At 38.6% G+C, this 20,840-nt stretch overlaps 1 protein-coding gene across 4 annotated transcripts; it reads right to left on the bottom strand.

The window, feature by feature from the left end:
* Positions 1–694: 694 nt before the first annotated feature.
* Positions 695–20,518, bottom strand: LOC120632672 (serine/threonine-protein kinase hippo). Of its 4 annotated transcripts, none has more exons than XM_039902627.1 (11): positions 19,733–20,518; positions 13,816–13,918; positions 11,776–11,934; positions 10,728–10,955; positions 9,506–9,714; positions 8,558–8,667; positions 7,267–7,394; positions 6,140–6,275; positions 4,405–4,555; positions 2,747–2,880; positions 695–941 (listed from the first exon to the last, which is right to left on the bottom strand). In XM_039902627.1, the coding sequence occupies exons 1-11, from the start codon at positions 19,858–19,860 to the stop codon at positions 769–771; spliced, it is 1,659 nt and encodes a 552-aa protein (XP_039758561.1). In that variant the 5' UTR covers positions 19,861–20,518; the 3' UTR covers positions 695–768. The 4 variants fall into 4 exon arrangements, with proteins under 4 accessions (XP_039758561.1, XP_039758571.1, XP_039758580.1 ...); XM_039902637.1 differs by having other exon boundaries at positions 7,267–7,391; XM_039902646.1 differs by having other exon boundaries at positions 696–941; positions 2,790–2,880.
* Positions 20,519–20,840: the final 322 nt, after the last annotated feature.

Genomic DNA, 20,840 nt, shown 5'->3' with positions numbered 1-20,840 from the left:
TGGCACCTCTAATTTTAAAAGCTCCTAGTTTTATAAAAGTTCAAAAAGTTTTGTTAGGCCGAATTTACATAAGCGAGTCTAGTTTTTTTGTAAGAAGCACTAAAACGCGACCTAAATTCTTGTTCTCGTGGAACGAGATATTTAAAAAAGTCGTGCATGCCCCGAACAAAATTTGCGCAAAAAAAAAAAACAATTTTTTTTTTTTCTCAGAGAACTACAAACATTATAAATGCAGTATTGCTACAATAGCTTAAAGCGGTATTTTTTTTAATACGCTCTTAATCAGAAATACAATTTTAATTTCAAACTGGCTAGTCAGAGTGTCAGAGAGATGCGGAGATCCTAATTTACCAATCAAATCATCGTTATGCATTTTCAAGTGTTACGCAAAAACTGTAAAACCTATCCCTTCCCGAATGACTAGCCGTTGAGATCCTGCTGCAGATAGGTCAGCAAACGCTACACACGCAGCGAGCAGCGTGGCGCATCAAATCTAATCTAGTTTTGTTCCCACATAATAAAATATATCCAAAGATTAGAAATGATGGAATTGTACAAGCATTTCTTCAAACATAGATTCTCAGAAGTGAGATAATGAGCCAATAATTGCACAGGCGTTAACGCAGCGTTCCATAGAGCTGACAACGCGGTAACCAAAGCTGAAAGCGCGGTGCACAGGGCACCGGAGTCGAGAGCGCAGGGTACAGCGCAGCCAATGGCCCCGCCCACTCACAGCGCGGCGCACAGTGGGCGGGGTCACGGCGCGGCTCACAGCGTGGCGGCTAGAAGTTCTGCTGGCGCTTCCGCTTGAGCGAGATGGCGTCGAGGATGGGGCGGCGCTTGCGCTCGTAGCGCTGGTGGAGGCGCTCGATCTCCGCCTCCATCTCGGCGTCCAGGCGCGCCATGCACGCCTCCAGCTCGCCCTCCGACAGCAGCGACAGCTGCGGACACGCGCGTCACACAAGCGCTGCCACTCACTCCGTCTGTACGGAGGCGTTAGAAGCGCTTCCACAGGTTAAGTGCAAATCGGGCCAAAAATTAATCAGCATTTGGAGCCACGGAAATTGTAATAATGCTGTACGATCAACAGAGAACCTAACCTAATGAATATTTAGTGTTACTCTAATAATAACAGGCACCTGAGGCAAGTAAATGTACATGATAATAATCAGTATCGACAGCTTAAAGCCAATATAAGGTGAAGTGGACCGAGCCAATTTAATAGCTTCAGGCTGGCAATCGGACTTTTAGATAGAAGAAATCCAATGCAAATTTTGACCGGACCAAGGAATCTAAGTCAGAAACCTTAATTGAACATTTCTACAAGGTGAGCTACGCAGTTTGAAACATAGTTTAACTAGTTTTTAACTAGCTCAAATTAGTATAAAGACACTTAACAAACTGTAAACTAAACCACACCTACGCCTCGAATTGCTGGACACAGAGCGGCATGTTGCAGGACTTGCATGCCTTGTGAAGTGTTGCTCTGTTTATAATCATCATCATATCAACCCAATACACGGGTCTCCTACCACAATGAGAAGGGGTTACGGCCGTAGGCCACCACGCTGGCCCAGTCCGGGTTTGTGGACAAGCTTTATACAGATAAAAAAACTGGTTTCGTTCTAGTTAAAATCAAACCAACTTGCTCTTCTTCCAAAAGGTGGTAAGCGTATGCAATGATGTTCTAAAGACATGAACCATAAGTCTAAATAACACAAACTACTGGTTGTTTTTTAGCATCTATTTACACTGTTAGTAAAATGGTTAATGGCTAGCCAAAAATATTAACACGAATATGTGTGAAATGCCGTCTTCATTACATACAAATGACACAAAAGTTAAAGATGCCACAAATATTAGGACGCTTCAGGTATTTTTTAATATTAATTGCTTTCGAAAATTTATTGTAAAGGGAACATAGGGACTCCGGGATTTCAAGGTAACTTTGGACCTACCAATGCATATGTTTAAACACATTTATTACAGAGAGGTTACTGATGAATTGACAACAGACATTTGATGAATTTCTTAATGACAAGGTTGCTTGGAAGCACAACGCTTTCATCGCTAGCAAGGCAAAATAATTACTGTACTAACTATGATATTGAAAAGAGCAACTGCTTAGGTTAATTTCTGCAAACAGACTTACTTGACGTTTCAAGTGCTTACATTAGGCCTGCTTGAAATAAATGACTTTTGAATTCAGCACAGGGCACTGAAACAGTGTCATAGCGGGGAAACTGACACACCGTGACACAGTGGCACAGCGGGAAATTTACACACCGGGATACAGTGATAAGGCGATGACACAGAGTCGCAGTGGGGACACTGACACACCGGGAAACAGTGGCACATCGGGGACAGTGACACCCCCTGCCAAGGAAACTAATACACTAAGAGACAATAGCAAAATGACACAGTGGCTTGACGGGGACACAGCCGTGACACACCGTGATACAGCGGCACAGAGGTGCCAGTAACACACTGTGACCCAGTTGCACAACGAAGGAAAAGAACACACTGGGAGAAAATAGCAAGACACAGTGGCTAGGCGGGGACACAGTGTCATAGTGGGGCCACTGACACACCGGGAAACAGTGGCACAGCGGGGAAATTGACTAACTGAGAGACAGGGGCAAAGGGACAAAATGGCTAGGCGGGGACACAGAGGCACAGCGGGCACACCGGGACACGCGGGCACACTAGCACAGCGGCGACACGGAGGCGCCGCCGGCAGACTTACGGGGCCGCAGCGCGAGCAGAGTGACGACGTGCAGTTGACTTACGAATTCGAAGTTGCCCTCCTCCAGCAGCGCGCGTTGCAACGGCTCGCCCGCCGCGCCCGCCGCACCCGCCGCGCCCGCCGCGTTCAGCACCCTGCGGACACGCCGCGATAGTACACGACACGGACCACACCACGTCCTCACCCGAACTCTCATAGTGTGAGGGAATGGGGTGTGTTCCCGAGTTAAACATACTACCGATCGCTGGGAATAAGGATGAGATAAAATACCCCTTTGATAATAGTTCTGGAAAGATTTCACTTTCTTTTCATCGCACCAAGCACCGTGCGGAACACATCATATATATATGACTCTTCAACGAGACGGACCACACCACATTCTCACCCTAGCTTTGTCATAGTTTGAGGGTGGAAATGGGGTGTGTTTCCGAGTTAAAATACCACTTTTCCGACCGCTAGAAATAAGGATGAGATTAAAAAAAAACATAATTGATAACTTCATAAATATAAAATATTTGTTGTTTTTGAATTTGCACCGTTCAGAAGAGGCAAAGATTATTGACCATACAGCCTATTCAGTCGTATAGCAATATTTTTATTTATTCACTTTATTGCAAAACAAGTCAGAAGTGAAACTTCTTTAAGAGATGATATATATATATTTTTTTAAATTATATTTAAAACATGGTAAAAAAAGCCATAAAATTGACTTCCTTATTTATTTTAGATTCTATTCAAAAAGCAAACACATCACGCGGTGTTCCCAGGCGGTCACCCATCCAAGTACTGACCGCGCCCGATGTTGCTTAACTTCGGTGATCGGACGAGCATTGAATTATAAAATCAGAATACGACAATCTGCCAGATAATATCAATACCCATCAGTAATTACGTTAAACTTTTAAAGCAACCTTGTTAGAAGTCGCATTAGAAGTTTCACTTCAAAAAAGGTATACAAAAGGCGGACTTAATGCTAAAGCATATTATATTGGTTAGTTTTTATATCCGGTAATAGATTAGATTGGAGATTGCCTGTATTCCAATGAAATTTAGCGTTAAATTTGACTTCACAACATGAACTATTCATTTTGCACCAATAAACGAATACTTTTCAACGGTGTGTGCAAAAACTTTTAGTTTTCCGTGGGAACTATCAAATGAATTGCCGATCAACTGGTAGTGTTTATATTATCTTTGGCGCGAAACGTTACATACTCTTTTTAGGCTCTGTATTCCTGTTAAGAAGAGTTTTTTCGTAATAACATATTTACATTACGTAAAATAGCTTGAAATTCACAAAGAAAAATAACATATGAATAAAATATACAAAGCTATACTGGAGAGGGAACATTTTAAACTGTCATTGCATGTATTGTATTGGAACTTAGAATATGGTGCGTGATTTTTTAACCTAAACCAAAAGAATAGAATGGTATGAGATAAGAGGCTGTTCCGACTGTTGTCTTTTGAATTAGTAGGAGGGACCACACCTCATTACCACCCGCGGGTGGTAAACCCGCGGGTGGTAATGAGGTGTGGTCCCCCCGCAGTTTAGATAAATAGCCGCAATTTTCCGAACATGAGATTTTCCATCAACTTTAAGCTATGAGATAGTATTAAGCTTTGTTATCGAGTAAAAAATATTATAATAAATATACCTGAGTTCTTCCTCCCCGAACCTTAATGGGCCCGTGAGAGTGCCGTTCGTGGTGCCCATACCGAGATGGTTCACTTCTTTCTTTTCGAAATGTTCCAGGAACAGCGGCCGGTACTTCGGCCGGTTCGTGTCCATGGGATCTGTGTCGTGTCCTGCAAAATACACTTGATGAATTAAAAGTGGACTTTTTAAGGACACAATGTTGAATATTACAAAGTCAAAGTCAAAAATATCTTTATTCCAATAGGCCCATAAGAATTACACAGTGAGATGATGGCGATAACCATTCGTAAACTTAAAACTAAAGCTACGAGGGTTCCAAACGCGTCCTGGTCTAAGAAGAAGCCCACAATAAACTTAGCCGGCTGTTTTTTTTGCTATAACCATCTCACAGTAAATTAATATTAAGCTATGAAGTTAGAGCAATTCACACCCAAGGTTTTTATATCGTTTGAGTAATCCTTAGCATTATAATAGGATTTTTCTGTAAGTTTACGTTTTATTTTGAACTTATTGAGAGATATCAGAAAGATTTAATTCAGTAATTTATTATAGATTAATATACAATTGCCCTTGAATGAATTAGCAATTTTATGTAATAAATAAAATATTTTATTTCAAAGTAGGTTCCTAACTGTATACTTACTGAATGTATACTTACAAATCTGTCATTATTTCAAATAATAATTTTTATTATTACATGAATTGTTTCAACCATTTTGTAATTAAGTTTTTAAAACTAAAAATTATATATGACAAAAGTTTATAATTATTAATTACCGCGAAATTATGCAAAAATAATATTAATAATAATTTACATCTAGCTATTATAACATTATTCGTAATACCAAGTATGTAGGTACTTTTCCATTTAGAAATGTGTTGAAATAACAGCCATCCAAGCGTTCCCGTCATATATATAATTATCTACGGTGTAGTAAACTTTCTTACATAGACTTTCCTTTACATATGATTTGAACCTCCCCTCGCCTAGTAAAAAGCACAACGAGTTTTTTTGCTTGTTCTCGCTTGTAATTATATATATTGTTTTTAATTTATAACATACTAGCTGTTGCCCGCGACTTCGTCTGCGTTTGATTTTGTTTTTTGATTTGGCATTAAATTAAGTTGTAGATCTAAAAAAAAAAGATATTCAGTATCGCTAAGACTTAAATGAAGGGTTTGCTGCCGTCCGCTGAGGAGTTCCGTCCTCTATCTCCAACCACAGTTTGGGCAAAATTAAACACATATTATATAGTACAAAAATAATTATTTAAATCGGTTATAATTTGTCGGAGTTATGGTGTAAAATCGTCAAACGCTCATCCCCTCTCCCAAAGGGGCCGAGCTTAATGTCGGGATAAAAAGTATCCTATATTACTTTTAACACTTCCAAGAATATGTGGACAACGTTTCATGAGGATCGGTTTAGTAGTTTATGCGTGAAAGCGTAACAAACAAACTTACATTGACACTTATAATATTAGTTGGGATGAAATAAAATATAGCAGTGCCTTAAGGGCTCAATTTTAGTGGCTTAAAAAAGATTCTGAGAGCGGGCAAGAGGGCAGTGGCGTGCACAGGGTTTCTGACCAGAGTATGCATAAAGGAGGAAAATGGAAAAATTCCCCTCCAATACGGGTTATATAAAATAATTTGGGTATGCAGTGCTGTTGTGCATGTATGTAGTGCACGTCATTGCAAGAGCGGTGTAGTCTCGTGCGAGCTGTACTCACGCTTCATGGTGGCGAGGTCGTGGTCGTAGATGACCATGGTGCCCAGGTCGGCGGCCAGGTCGAGCGACGCGTCGCGCGGCACCAGCGTGGCCTCGCGCGCCTTCATCGTGGCCTCGCTGTACTCCTCCGCGCCGCTCTGCCGGGGCACATCAACACACATCAATCCCACTTCTACAACCAGACTTCAAGAGAAATAACTAACCATGAATAATACGCGGTGACAACCAAAACGGTGTTTACAAAGAGGTCTTCGTGAATTATGTATTATAATCTACTTATATATAGTACTAGCTTCTGCCCGTGGTTTAGCTAACCTTAAATTCAATTTTTGATTTGTTCAATTTAACTACAGAGGTTTAAAAAAATGTCTTGCTCCTAAAAGAAAAATATGAACGTAAATTACTTAAAAATCAAAAACTTTCATATATTTATATAAAAACAAACACAATAATTAATTATATGAAACAAACTTTCATATATTTAAATATAAATATAAATTTTCATCTCCAATTTGTTGCCTTTGCAGTTGGAATAATTTTTTTTTCAATCAAAAACCTAAAATCAATGTTTCATGAATGTAACTTGAAAAATAAATTGATAAATGAAGTATTTTAGTCACCTTTACTCGCAACTCGTGTTCACTATACGCAACAAACTGATACAAGGCATAAATTAAACCTACCCACTCAGGTTATAAAGAGACAGTGGCGTGCATAGAGGGTATGCAGATGATATAAAATGAAAGAAAACTCCAGTGCTAGTTTTGAAAACTTAAGGGTAGGCTTTTTATAACTCTTACAATGCTTGTGATGCTGGAGATTTTTTTCACTTTATATCATCTGCACACCCTCTATGCACGCCACTGTCAAGGGAATATACCTATGCATCCGATAAAATGGCGATAATTTTTGACAACTGCATTCTGATCTGCCGTCACCACACAGCAACCCGTAGAGGTGTTGCGTTCAAAACAAGCTGCTCTGACGAAGAAGTGGCTCGCTCGCTCGCTCGTTTCACTTTTATGAGTTAGGCGTCTGCTTTAACAGTTGCTTAGGAAAGCCACTTGGGGTTTTCCCAGTACACAAGCGCACATGGTGTTCTAGCTGGGGTACAAAAGAGGTGCTCACCGGCGCGATGGTCTTGGAGTGGTCGTTGTTGAGCAGCGCGGCGGCGGAGCGGAAGGCCTGGCTCTCGCGGATCTCGCGCGCCTCTGCGATCAGGGCGCTCAGGATACTGGCTTGCTTCGCGTTGCCTGCTGACACCCAAACCCCCACCACCATCATTATCATCGTCATCAACAACATCACCATTATCACCATCAATATAACCACCATAAACGCATCCGCGGCAAACTACAGGTTTCGGCGAAAGTCCACCCATTGTCCACGCAGGCCAAGTGCGGATTGGTGGATTTCCACACACCTTTGAGAACATTATGGAGAACTCTGCAGCATGCAGGTATCCTCACGATGTTTCCTCGTAAAGCAAGTAATAGTTTACTTCGCATTGCGTGCCAACACAGCAATATTAATGGTGCAAAGTTAGAAAAATGTATGTCCATTCCTAAGGCTTTTGAAAAAAGTGCAATTAAAGTATATATAACAATATTATAACTGAACAAGGGATTAGACAAAATTTTGTTTTATCTTTAAAAGGAGAAAGAATTTGTATATTCTTAAATCCCTCACAAGTTCACTTATACAAGTGTCATAACGTCGGAATGGTTCCCTAGTGTTCTGAAATTGCAAAGGTGCTGTCCATTGAAGTGCGACATAACATTGCAAACTATTCCGACGTCATCGCTCACCATCTCCACCAGATGAGATTGCAGTCCAACTTTTTAGTGTTAAAGAAAAAATGTAGATACGTGACCAAACAAAGTCAGAGGAGAGTATGAGCCACAAAATTCGCAACATTTTTCTCTGAACAAAAACATTGGTTGTCTGTAAAGTCGGCTTACTGACGATAGTTGAACGTGACAACGTCGTAAGAAAATACTGATGGAATGGTTGGTTGCATTTTTCAAAAGAAAATTTTATTTTTATTTGTTTGATAGATATTATCGTTGCTATAAAAAATTGACACATTCACTTTTCACTGCACTTCATTCTTGCCGAAAACATGTAAATGTATTATTGTATAGAAGCTGTCCACGCAGACGCATCGCTCACTCAAGTAGGAGAGAGACAGATGTCGAACGCGGAGGCCGACTGTGCCTCTTTGTCGCTCGTTCCGCGCTCTCGCTTGCACTTCGAGCCTTGGATGGAACGCCTCAGAGCGAGGTAAGTAGCGAGGAGATTTTTTGTGCGTGCAGCTGGCTCCATCGAATTATAAGTCGTTGTCACGTCAAAAGTTCTTAATATTTTCTAATACCTACTCTGTGGCTTAAATATAAAAAAAATAACTAAAAGTAGGCACCTATAAACTCGTGCGTCAGCAAGTATTCAGCGGTGGCGCGCTCTTCGGGGTTCTTCACCAGGCACTGACTGACGAAGTCTATGAACTCTGGAGACCACTGGTCCGGCTCTCTGGAACCAACAACGGTTATGTAAGTTGTCGTAAGTTTATACAAAAATCCTATTATAATATTAAGGATTACAGGTATGCTAAAAATGCTTGCGTATGATTGCTATAACTTAATAGCTCAACATTAACTCGACTGTGAGATGGTGATAACAAAAAAACCCGGCTAAGTTTGTTAAGGTCTCTTCTTAGACCAGAGCTGGTTTGAAAAATTTATGTTATTTTATTAAATTTTTATGCTACTAATATCACTTTCTTTACTCTTGACAAGACTTAAAAAAGTACCATACACATAAATAATGCATTAAATTAAAAAAAAAAAATCTAACTTAAAATATCATTTCCAATCGCTATTTTAGGGTATAAAATATTGATCGTTAGGTACAAAAAAAAGAGTGTGAAAATTTTTAAAATACTCCGGAGCGAATCGTGCGTAGATCTGTTTGGTGTGGAGTATAAGGATTGAGGAAATTATATTTTACACCATACAGATTCTCCTGCTTTTCGCGGAGTATAGAAAATTAAGCTTAATTTTCAGTATATATCACAGGATTCCCCAAAGTATCGCCTATACAATATTTAAAAAGTGTCAGTTAATTAGCAGGACAATCTCATGATAAACCTTGCTCTTTTTTTAGCATGTTATTTGGTCGCATAGTTGAGGGGATACGTAATGAAAAGTTATATTACGGGATGCACGAAAGAGGAGGTCAATAAGTAACGTCAAGGACACCTGTCGAATGTACCCATTTATGTAACGTAGGTGAAACTGCTGCAAAAAGGTAAACCTTGAAGATTTGTCTATCATTTGTGTATCATGGAGCCAGCGGAGTTCCGCCTCACCGGAAGGAGGGCGCGGGCTTGGTGGGGATCATGAAGATGGCGCGCATGGGGTGGATGTCGCCGTAGGGCGGCTTGCCCTCCGCCATCTCGAGCGCCGTGATGCCGAGTGACCAGATGTCGGCCACGCAGTCGTAGCCGATCTCCTGGATCACCTCGGGCGCCATCCAGAACGGCGTGCCGATAACGGTGTTGCGCTTCGCCATCGTGTCCTGGAATATGCAACTCTTGCTCCAAATCTGTCCGTCTTGATAATCACTTATCAGGAGGGAGTTCAAGATTTGCTCGTCTGCAACCGAAGAGTCGTTTTCGAGTGAAACTTACTTGAACATCGGAGTAAAATGTAACTTAATGGCATTGTAATAAAGCTCAAATTGCCTCCAACTCTATAGCTCGGACTTTTGACAGAACGCGTTTAAAACAAAAATCAGAAGTGCAGGGATTTTAGACTCAAAAACGACTGACAAAACATCCATTTTACTTGGACGATGCAGAGTTTGATATTGCGAAAACGACTCCTCGATTGCATCAGGTGTGATTGCAGTCAAGGACAAACTTGTAGTGAAGAAAAAAAAGCCTCTTTTCTCCACCTTCTGATAAGTAAGTAAGAGTAATTTTTTGTCACTTTCTAACTTTATGTTACCATCGATACTTTTTGTCCACCATCGATACTCTTTAACGTCAGAGTGAAATTAAATGTATTCACCTTATTTGAACATTTAAATACTGCTATACAACGCGGGTTCTCGTTATACAAAATAAAGGATTACTGAATTTATGACCCTATGCAAATGATATTGTATAATTTATTTAACGCAACAAACAGTATTTCAATACTCCAAAACTAATTTTGTAAGACAACAAAATAAGTATCTAGTGTGCTTCTTCGCTTACAAGCTTCACTTAACACATAATGTTTTAGAATTGTTGGTAGTTGTTCCAGAATGATATAAACCTATCCTTAAGGAAATTTTAACAGCTGATTGTCAGACTTTTAAGACTTTTTCCGCGCATTAGAAAGACTCGAGCTTTAATTTTAATTTATGGAATTAAATGATCACCATCCTCTCATTTAAAGGGAAAGAATAATAAGAATACGCTTCAAAATATCATTCTTTAAAGGGAATTCGAATACTGAAAGCTTTGATGTTTATGTTGAGGATTTCTAAATTTTGGAAAGTTTTAGAAGCTGCTGGAAGAAATTAAGTTTTCTAAGGCCACTTACAGTCAATTGCCCAGCGACGCCAAAATCAGCCAGTTTCGCGTGACCCTCCGTGTTGAGCAATATGTTCCCCGCCTTAATGTCTCTGTGGATCTTTCTTCTCCGGTGCAAGTATTCGAGGCCCTTCAACGTATCACACAGTATCGTCGCTATTTCATCTTCTGAGAGCGTTTTCTTTCGTAACCTCATAATATCTGAAACTGATCCCGCGCCGCAGTATTCCATGACAATCTGGAATAACAAATTAAAGTATAAGCATACAATTTTGCAAAGGATTTACTGCACTTTTTGATCTAAAATGTTGCATTAAAAATATGTATGAATTAAAACCAATTTAAACCCACCTTCACGCATTGGAATAGCTTGGTGCGCAACCTCTAATAAATCCTATGACAACGCAGGCCTATGATGAATGATAACATTAAATATTTATGGGTCTAGACGACAGTTTTATGAACCAAGACACTTCATAAATTTAAACGTTATATTGTTTTGCTTTTAATTTAAGCATTGAAATATAACTTGCTATAACGGTGAAGGAAACCATCGTGGAAACGTGCACAGCAGAGATTTCGTCATTAATGTCCTCCATATGGTATAAATTCTACGGTTTAAACTCTTCTTATTCTGAGATTACACCCGTACCGTTTACAGAATATAATATGAAAAAACATATAAAATATATAAGAAGGAATAAAATTGTTTAACACACCATTTGGCTGCATTGCTTCAAGCATATCATCTTTAGTATGGCACCTAAAATCTATTTACAATAAGCTACCAGCGTCAGAATCCTAATGGTATATTTAATTATGATTTAAAGAATAGTTAAGAATTTGGAATTTAACTTAAGAATCTGTTGTTTCTATTTTATGAAAATTGATTGTAATTTAATTATAAGAATAAGCTACTTTAAGAAATTAAGTTTGCATGCAATTAAATGCCATGGCGGATTGTAATACTAACTCTGTAAAACTAAATCTGCAAATAAATTAATTGAATTGTATTATCAATATACATAATAAGGCAAGTGAAAGCTGCCATGCCTCACCCACAGGTCCGTGTTCTTAAAGTAACTGCCGTAGTACTTGACCACGTAGGGGCTGTCGCACTGCTGCATGATGGAGATCTCCTTGATGATCTCCTGCAGGTCCGTGTCCACCGGCACCTGCTTGATGGCGAGCACCTGCCCGCTCTCCTTGTGTAACGCCTGCAAGGAAGACAATCTAATCAATTAAGGTCAGCGACAACTCCACTGACGCGAAATAAATCGTCATTTTCAATCAATCAATCAATGATTTATTTATTTTGCTCGAATTTGCTACATGCAACATGTTTACAAAAGTGTTAATTAAAGTTTATGAGTGTTAAATATCCTGCCAAGATTGGCGTGCAAAAATTATTCGCTAATGATTATATCAATTTTCTACATTAAATAACAAGTCACATTTAAATAAATTAATGAAAAGTAAAAACACAAAAGAGGAAATAAAAATATCAGATTAAATAAAAAATTAATACTTAATAAATAAAATGAATTCATGAATGTCTATAATTAAATTCTCCATTTAGGTAGTCATTGATATGATAATAAATCTAAAAGTTTATCAAATAAAACTGATTTAAAGCATGCAACAGGTAAAAGTTTCAAGCGCATCTGGCAAGTGGTTGTAAATAAGTACAGCCATACAGTGTGCACTTTTACTGGTCACGGTGAGCTTTTGCATTCAGCATCATGTCAACCGATGGAAGTCCACTGCTTGACATAGGTGTTTTGTAGAGAGTTCCAAATACCCCTATCTTGTGCCGCTTGGGTCTAGCCGCTCCGTGCAAATCTCTTGATATCATCCGTCGGGGTCTATCAACGCTATGTTTAATGGCGTGAGGTCGCCATTCCAGCACCTTCAGACCCCAACGTCTACGTCTTCAATTTCGCGACTCTTTGAACTATGTCGGTAATTCTAATACTTCACTTACTCATTCATGGTTTGTTAACCTAGAACTATTTTAAGCATAGCTGTCTCCATCGCCCGCTGAGTGACCCTAAGCCATCTCATGAGAAAATCTTGATAGGGGCAGGTATTGACTTAAAAGTCCCAGGCCAAGGATTTTGGAGTCGGGGGCGGTCAGAGTAGGGGGTTACGACCGTTCACTATACAACATTCCAGGCTTAAGGCAAACAAGTTGGGGAAGCGTTTCACCGGGCCCTAAGGTCGTCGTGCTTGGGAGGCACGGATGCGTTCTTGGGAGATCCCGTAACGTCCCACGGAGAGGTCGGCTATATCGATTTCAAAAGACTTTTCCCCGTTACTAAAAATGGCTATGACAGATTACTTTAGTGAGATGCATTTCAGCTGATGATGGATCAAATTAGGAAGTTGATTCTGAGACATTTATCTTGAACAATCCTATAAATTATGATGAATGTTGGTAGCCAAAAGTCCGATGAGGGCGAGCCTAAAAGGATGCCTGGCACTTACCCGATGAATTCGGGAAAGTAGAAGGCATCGACTGGATGTAAAAGCCTAGAAGTTACGACTTTTCCTGAGCGTACAACGAAATTTCGTTTAAGTTGAAATACGGAATATACCTTGTGAATAGTTGCAATGAAACGTGAATTAATCGAGTAAGGTCATGGAGAATATTTTTTATATGCAAAATGGTTGCGAGGAAACAAAGATCATAAGTAAACTATTGAAATTATATTAAAACAAATAAATGATTTCCTTTAAAATCTCTTCCTCAAAAACTTTAAGTTCAAAACTCATGTTTGACTGTGTTTATTATTGCAAAAGCAAACGGAACCTAAACACTTTCAGCGAAAGTTGCCATCGAGAGAAAATTGCAAAATACAGGCTTTGGGGGCGTCCTACAAACGAATTGGAATTTACCATTTAGCTTGCAGAATTATGCTTGCTTAAATATTTACCTTATAAGATCAATCTTTATCATAATGACGATAAGAAATAGGCGTTAAAGCCCACCGACCAGCGTTAAAGTAGCTCAGTGGTTTTATGCTCCAAAACCATTTCTCCTCTGTGAGACATTCTTTAGTTGAGGATGATAACGTTCGAGAAATTCAGAAAGATACCTTGTAAACGCTGCCATAGGAGCCTTCACCGAGTTTGCAGATGATGTCAAATACTTCCTCCGGTTGCCGCGTTAAACTCTCCTCCGATAGTTTCTTTAACTCACTGGAACAAAGAAAGTAGAAATTTATTCCCAAATATAACATATCAGCCCATTACCTGCCCACTACAGGGCACTAGTCGCCCCCCACAATGAGAAGGGTTTAGGTCGTAACCTACCACACAGGCCCTTTGCGGATTGGTGGACTACACATGCCTTTGAGAATATTATGGAGAACTCTCAGGCATTTAGGTTTCTTCACGATGGTTTCCTTCACCGTTGAATTGGTGATGGCCCAGTGTTAGTAAAACAAAAGTCCTACTTCTGTTTTACTTTCGGGGGGCCGAGTTCGAATCCCTAGCACGAACCTCTAACTTTTGTAAGTTATGTGCGTTGCGTTTTAAATTTGTAAAATATCAAATGCTTCAACGGTGAAGGATCAAACTCGAGCCGAAGCCCTAAACACTACACTACCTCGCATCAGTGCGATATCCTTACTGTGTGCTACCAGCGTCAACTTAATGTAAACATAAATAATATATAATGGCCACTTCACTTCAGCTCGTTTGAACTCCTCCGCCGCGTCACATCGCACGTGGTGGACATAAACAAGGGTGTCGTAATAAAATCAATGCGTTACGAAATACCAGAGTCGACGACCGCCCTAACCCCCACGGCCTACTGATATTACCGTGACATTATTGAACAACATGCTACCGTAATTAATTAGTTTTAAGTCAGATTTATGGCCTTCCTGAACCTTAGATACATTTGAAGGTGAATATGTCGAACCTGCACGAAAACGCAAGTTTCTCAGCATCATCATGTCTCGTCTCCTCTCACAATGAGAAGTGTTTAGGCCGTTGTCATTGTGGAGAACTCTCAGGCATATGTTAATTTCTTAGAACTCACATAACTTAGAAAAGTTAGAGGTGCGTGCTAGGATACGAACTCGGCACCGCGAAAGTGAAGCCGAAACACTTACCATTAGGCTATCAGTATAAGTTTAATTTGAATATATACGATGTTGTGATTTAGAAAGTATGAAAAGTATAGGTACTGTATCTTGACCAGAAACAGCCGGGTCTTATTGCCACTTTAACTTTAAATCAAATAATACGATTTAAAGTTAAAGTTGCAATAAGAAAATGATTGTTTGTTGTTAAGTTTCGTATTGGGAAATAAAGAGACTGGCGTTCTTATTATACGAAAATAACTGCGACTATAAACTTATCAATGATTGTATAGAGAGTAGTGAGGCCATATGAATACGATTAGGTGGGAAACTCTTCACTCAATCACCATGACAGACATACTCCTGTTATTGGTTTTGATAACGTTGTTTACTTCCTCTCGTTACAGAGCAATCAAACAATCCGTAGGTACCGCCACCACCTAACACCGTTCAGATCATCCGCAGCAAAATTAGGGCATTAATAGATTTTTAGATATAAATGCTACTCTCGTAAATTAATCAGATTTGACGAAGATATCAATTAACTTATTGGAAGCGGTGATAGCCCAGCGGATAGGACTTTGAGTCCACTTTCGGGAGGCCGAGTTCGAATCCCAGCACGCACCTCCGACTTTTCTGAGTTATGTACGTTTTTAAGCAATTAAAATATAATTTTCTTCAACGGTGAAGGAAGATCCCCCTAGAAGACATCGTGAGGAGACTTGCATGATTGAGAGTTCACCCATAACGATCTGAAAGTTGAGTTGTGTCAACCAATCCGCACTGGGCCAGCTTGGTGGACCTTAACCCCTTTTAATTGTGGGAGGATACCGCATCCTGTAATGGGTTGATATGATGATGATGGTGATTAATAAACTCCACCCAAATAAAAACAATTGCCAACACGTAGCACAAACATAATATAGGGAATGTTGAAAATGGAGAAATTAACCAAGTATGTCTCCATCCGTACCTAGACCAAAGTAAATAATTTAAAAGTGTTTACATAACCTCCCCGTCTACTCCTTTCATCCATCTGTTACTGACATTTGGACAAAGCTTTAAATCGTTATTATTAGGATCTCAATTTTAAACAAAAGTGTATACTTGAAGTTTATGGACTAATACAATAATAATAATAATAAACGTCAGTTAAAAGATAAGTGATAATGATAAAAGAGGCAAATATTTTGAGTATTTCACATAATAAACTGTATATCACAAATATCTTTTTTTTTAATTTTATTTATTAGGTTTACTTACAAACACTTACACTAATACAACCGTTTTTAAAATTTTAACTATTCTATTTAAGTGTAATGTTTTCTTAAAAGTAAACACAGCATATGAAAATATATAATAACACCATATCATGAAAAGAAAAGGTATCGAGAATGAGAATATAATAACAAAATATCTCACTCACTAAAAAAATAAATCAAGGAAACAGCAAATGAGGGTCAATTGGTCCATGATAAAAATATCTTATCTCTGAACTTATACAACGAGTCAGAGTAAATATCAACTTCAGTGCTAATGTGGTTTAGGGTCTTACATAATCTTAGAACAGGGGAATTGGCACCAAGAACAGTTCTACGCAACGGGGGACAGAGTGGAGTTATAGGTTTACGGGGATAATTAACAGGTATCCGAGATCTAAAACTGGATAGTAATTGAGGACAGTCAATTTTAGCGTTTAGAATCTTAAAAGGACAAAGTAATCATGTGCCGATTTTCTCCAACATTTTGTCCTTTATAGATATTTCTGTGCAGATGAGACGGCCATGCCTTCGGTGATCGAAAATAAGTAACAAAGCGATGACAGCGACAAAGCGAACGTAGCAAACTAAATTGAAAAGGATAAGAAAGCGCTGAAAATCGGATGAAAGGTGTGAAAGACATAATATGCAGTAAGTGGAGATGTGGACTACATGTGGTCTCGTTAGACATCTGTGCCCGAGAAAGGAATGCGACGCTGTTTTAGTTTATTTATGACATAAATAATCACACACAAATAACAACGAACTCTCAAAAGGGGCAGGAGCATGCTAGGATTTAAGAAGTTTTAGGATATACGATTTCATTTTAATTTTGTCTTGGAATTGGACCCCTAAAATGCAAACAAAAACCGTGCTTCAGGTGTCAAGAAATCACCCAGCAGTCATCAAAACATACTTAATAAGAACAAATCTGAAAGCTCCGAAAATAAAACATACAAGTGACACTGAAAATGTTATCTCAATCGGAGCTTAATATAGAATACAAACCATAAGCAGTGATACAATACAAGTATAAAATCAGTACACGTAATTCAGATTTCAATATCGTAAAAACTGATTGGACATACTCCACTCCAAAATGCGATATCTACAAAACGCTCAAAGACAACATCAAAATGTAGTCAAAGAGAGATAGGTGAGCAATTAATATGAATGTGAAATGGAATGAAAGTAACGAGATTTTACCATCCTCGAAGAGAAAAAAAATTACACGGAATACACGAATAATACACTTGCAGTAGAATGTACAAAGGCTAAGGTTTCAGTAGGGAGGAAACTTAGCACCACTACTTTTTCTGCTCTATAAAATAGACGAATAGATATTTAATGATGTTTTTAATTATAATGTGAATTTAAATGTGTAAAGTCTTTTTCGTTGATTTATTTCATGACGTGGAGTAGATGCACTACTCATTAGATAAATAATGTTATTAAAACATGCTTTATCTCATTACAATGTACTCAAATATATTTTATCTTATAAAAATAATAACATATTAGTCATCTGACAATCCTCAGACAATGTGATTGCATCGGAACATAGTGTATGTATATAGATTGTAACTTAAACATGAAAACAATATGACGGTTATCCTCAGTTGTTAGGAAGTTAGCTCTGTAGCAATAAAGCCGCAAAATGGTACGCGTTAGGCATTGTTTTAATCTTATATATCTAATACTATTTGTCATCGGATTGGTCTGCTTTTTTGGGTTTTCTAACCGGGAACCGTTTGTTTTCTTGGCATATAACGTATGATAAGTCCGACAATAGGCAGCAAGCTGTCTATGAGCAAAATTTTGTCAAGATCGGTTAAACTGTGTATAATATAGTGACATAGGTTTTTTTTGCTATTCTGGGATAAAAAGTATCAAATGGTCCAATGGGTAACAAATTTCAAAATAGTTACACTTAATTAAATCCAGTCGTCGGGTTCTCGTCCAAAATCCCCCAGTGCCTGAAGACTAAAGTCTTCGAACAGTGCGTGTTGCCAGTGATGACTTACGGATCAGAGACATGGTCGCTAACTATGGGCCTCATAAGAAGGCTCAGAGTCACTCAGCGGGCGATGGAGAGAGCTATGTTAGGAGTATCTCTACGTGATCAAATCAGAAATGAGGAGATCCGTAGAAGAACTAGAGTTACCGACATAGCTCAGCGAGTTGCGAAGCTGAAGTGGCAATGGGCGGGGCACATAGCTCGGAGGACCGATGGACGTTGGGGTCTTAAGGTGCTGGAATGGCGACCCCGCACCGGTAAACGCAGCGTAGGTCGGCCCCTAACGAGGTGGACAGATGACATCAGGCGAGTAGCTGGGAGCCGTTGGAGGCAAGCGGCCCAGGACCGTGCATTGTGGAACTCCCTACAAAAGACCTATGTCCAGCAGTGGACGTCCATTGGTTGAGATGATGATGACTTTAAATCCATATCCCATAGATACTTTTACAAAAAATAAACTATCTATTCATTAATTCAATATTACTTTTTAAAAAGTTGTGCTCAAAAAGATCATGCAAAAGCTCATATTAGAGAACCCGATTCTGAAAGAACGTGGAAGAGAATATTAAACCGAAAACCTCTGCGTGGATAATTTTGTATGGCTTCGTGATAGTTAATTTACAAAATGTAAAAAATTGTGACCTTGATTGTAAGCTGAGTACCACAATATATCCCATATTCACACTTCATTAGTTGAACCTTTCTAATTTAAGATTTATTTAAATAAAATTAAAAAGAAAAAAAAGTTTTAACTGCATAATTTGTATACGTATTTAATTAGGACATCATAAATTGTAACGGTACCGCCTTAGTCAGTGTAACAGAATTCATGCAGCTAACCACAACAGCATTCTCGGTGATTCACTACATTGTAGATAGGCATTTCCTTACCGGTTATGTATTTCAATAATTGATTGTTTTATTGTTAATATTTCTGCCTTCCTTTTAAAGTTTGTGTTGGTATCTTAGTAATACGGAAAAATCGCAGAACAAACGGTTGTTTACCGCAAACATTTCACGAATTCCTTCTCATCTAAATCATCTGGGCGAAAAAGGTTAAAATGTACGAATAAGTTCCACTTGCAGAAATTCTGTTGAGTTTTATAGGTAAACTAGGTAATTTAGTTTATTTATGACTTAATAAGTATAAACTTGGTGGTGGAAACCGACTCGCCCTTGACCGTTTTTTAATAAGCACAGAGTTGCTTACATTACTTTTCACTTAAAAGCCTTTTTCTCTGTTTTCTGTACCCCTACTTACTAGTCCACACATTGTGCTTACTAGACAGAAATTAAAAACTTCGCTCATGTACGCGCCTTTTGGTCTAGCAAAAGGTTTTTTGAATATATAGGTTAGCATTCTGATGTGTCCAAAGTCGTACAAAGTCATCCAAAGTGATGAATATTAAAAAACATCGCATCTTTTGAATAATAATTAAACAATAAAATAATTATCATATAGATTTCAGTCCGAACTTATCTTAAGCTATGAATTGTCAAACGATATTCGCGTTTTCAACACACTCCCAACCATTGTATCCTAAATTGACTTGATTGATTGACAATAAATTCTAACTATTGTTTCATCAAAATATTATGATTATTAGGGGTGAAGCCTGAAGGTAAACCAACAGTGATGGAAACTCACCCCAGTGGGCGATCGTTGGCGCTCATCCTGTCAGCGCGTCGCTTCTTGCAAGTATTACAATTGAGGGTTGGAGCACCCCCTTCCCACATGCCACCCTTCCAAAACACGAGCCTACCCTCTGCGTCCATGAGGGCACTTCATCTTTGCCATTTTTGCCGCCTTGGCTATTCAATAAAAGCAATCATCCTGATTCACTAAAGTTTAAATTTTAGTCAGATCCTTTCTTTTATCTAGTGTTATACTTTTAAATAGTGATATTTAGTGTACCTCTTGGCCTTTACGCGTCTTAATTTAGTCAAAGAATTGAAGTAACTACCAAAAATTTCCGCCAAACAACTAATCTTCCTCTTAGCAGATTTGGCACACTCAAAAAATAGATTTATTGGCACATATTTTACAAAAAAGGAAAATGTTTGAATGAAGAGTCACCACAATACAAGTGGGCGCGTTTCTACCTAAAAACAGATCACTTAAATATCATTTACACACAAACACGTATGAACACGTTCAATAGGCAAACACTGTTACTGTATCTTTGCTAACTGTCCACCAGATAACCGATAGCTGTTATCACAAAATCACAGGTTAACTTTTCCCGTTATGTTTATCACAATGGGTCGAGGAATTATTGAGAAATGAGATTATTTATATTTACGTAACGGCACGTCCGCTGTAAACATTCCAAAGTGATTAACAAAAGTTAGATCCCGAAATAAACTCTGGTATCCTTTCCAAGTCATAATAAACGGTCGAGGCGTGCGCGTCGAGACATTGGGCGCACGTCTCCTGCGCCGTCTCTCACCAGACTGCCTTCAGCAATTTGACGTTGACAGCTTCGGAAACATGGAAACATTTTCCTGTTTCTCTAGGCATTAACCTCTTTACCTATACCACGTTTAGTTTTATACTTAGCATTGTTTGCAATTTTGTCCTTAATTGGTAAACGGTCAACATACATTGTTCGTATTTCTGATAAAGAATATATAAATAATATAATTGAATTTGTTACATTAACAGTAAAAAATAATAATTCGAAATTATGTATAAATAGGTATATTTATAACTTTGAAGCACGGTATATAGTTAATTAATTTTTAAATACTGTTTT

The sequence above is a fragment of the Pararge aegeria genome, chromosome 2, assembly GCF_905163445.1.
Source record: "Pararge aegeria chromosome 2, ilParAegt1.1, whole genome shotgun sequence".
Taxonomy (NCBI): Eukaryota; Metazoa; Arthropoda; class Insecta; order Lepidoptera; family Nymphalidae; genus Pararge; species Pararge aegeria.
The sequence above is the reverse complement of the archived record's forward strand: the minus strand, read 5'-3'. Positions and strand labels throughout refer to the sequence as shown.

What these genes read in the sequence shown, in the direction of transcription:
- LOC120632672 (XM_039902627.1), bottom strand. Translation starts at nt 19,860, where the DNA reads ATGGACGCAGAGGGTAGGCTCGTGTTTTGGAAGGGTGGCATGTGGGAA. An exon ending in GCCAACGATCGCCCACTGGG is followed by an intron (nt 13,919 to 19,732) that starts GTGAGTTTCCAT and finishes TCTTTGTTCCAG; the next exon opens with TGAGTTAAAGAAACTATCGG. An exon ending in GCTGACGCACGAGTTTATAG is followed by an intron (nt 7,395 to 8,557) that starts GTGCCTACTTTT and finishes TTTGGGTGTCAG; the next exon opens with CAGGCAACGCGAAGCAAGCC.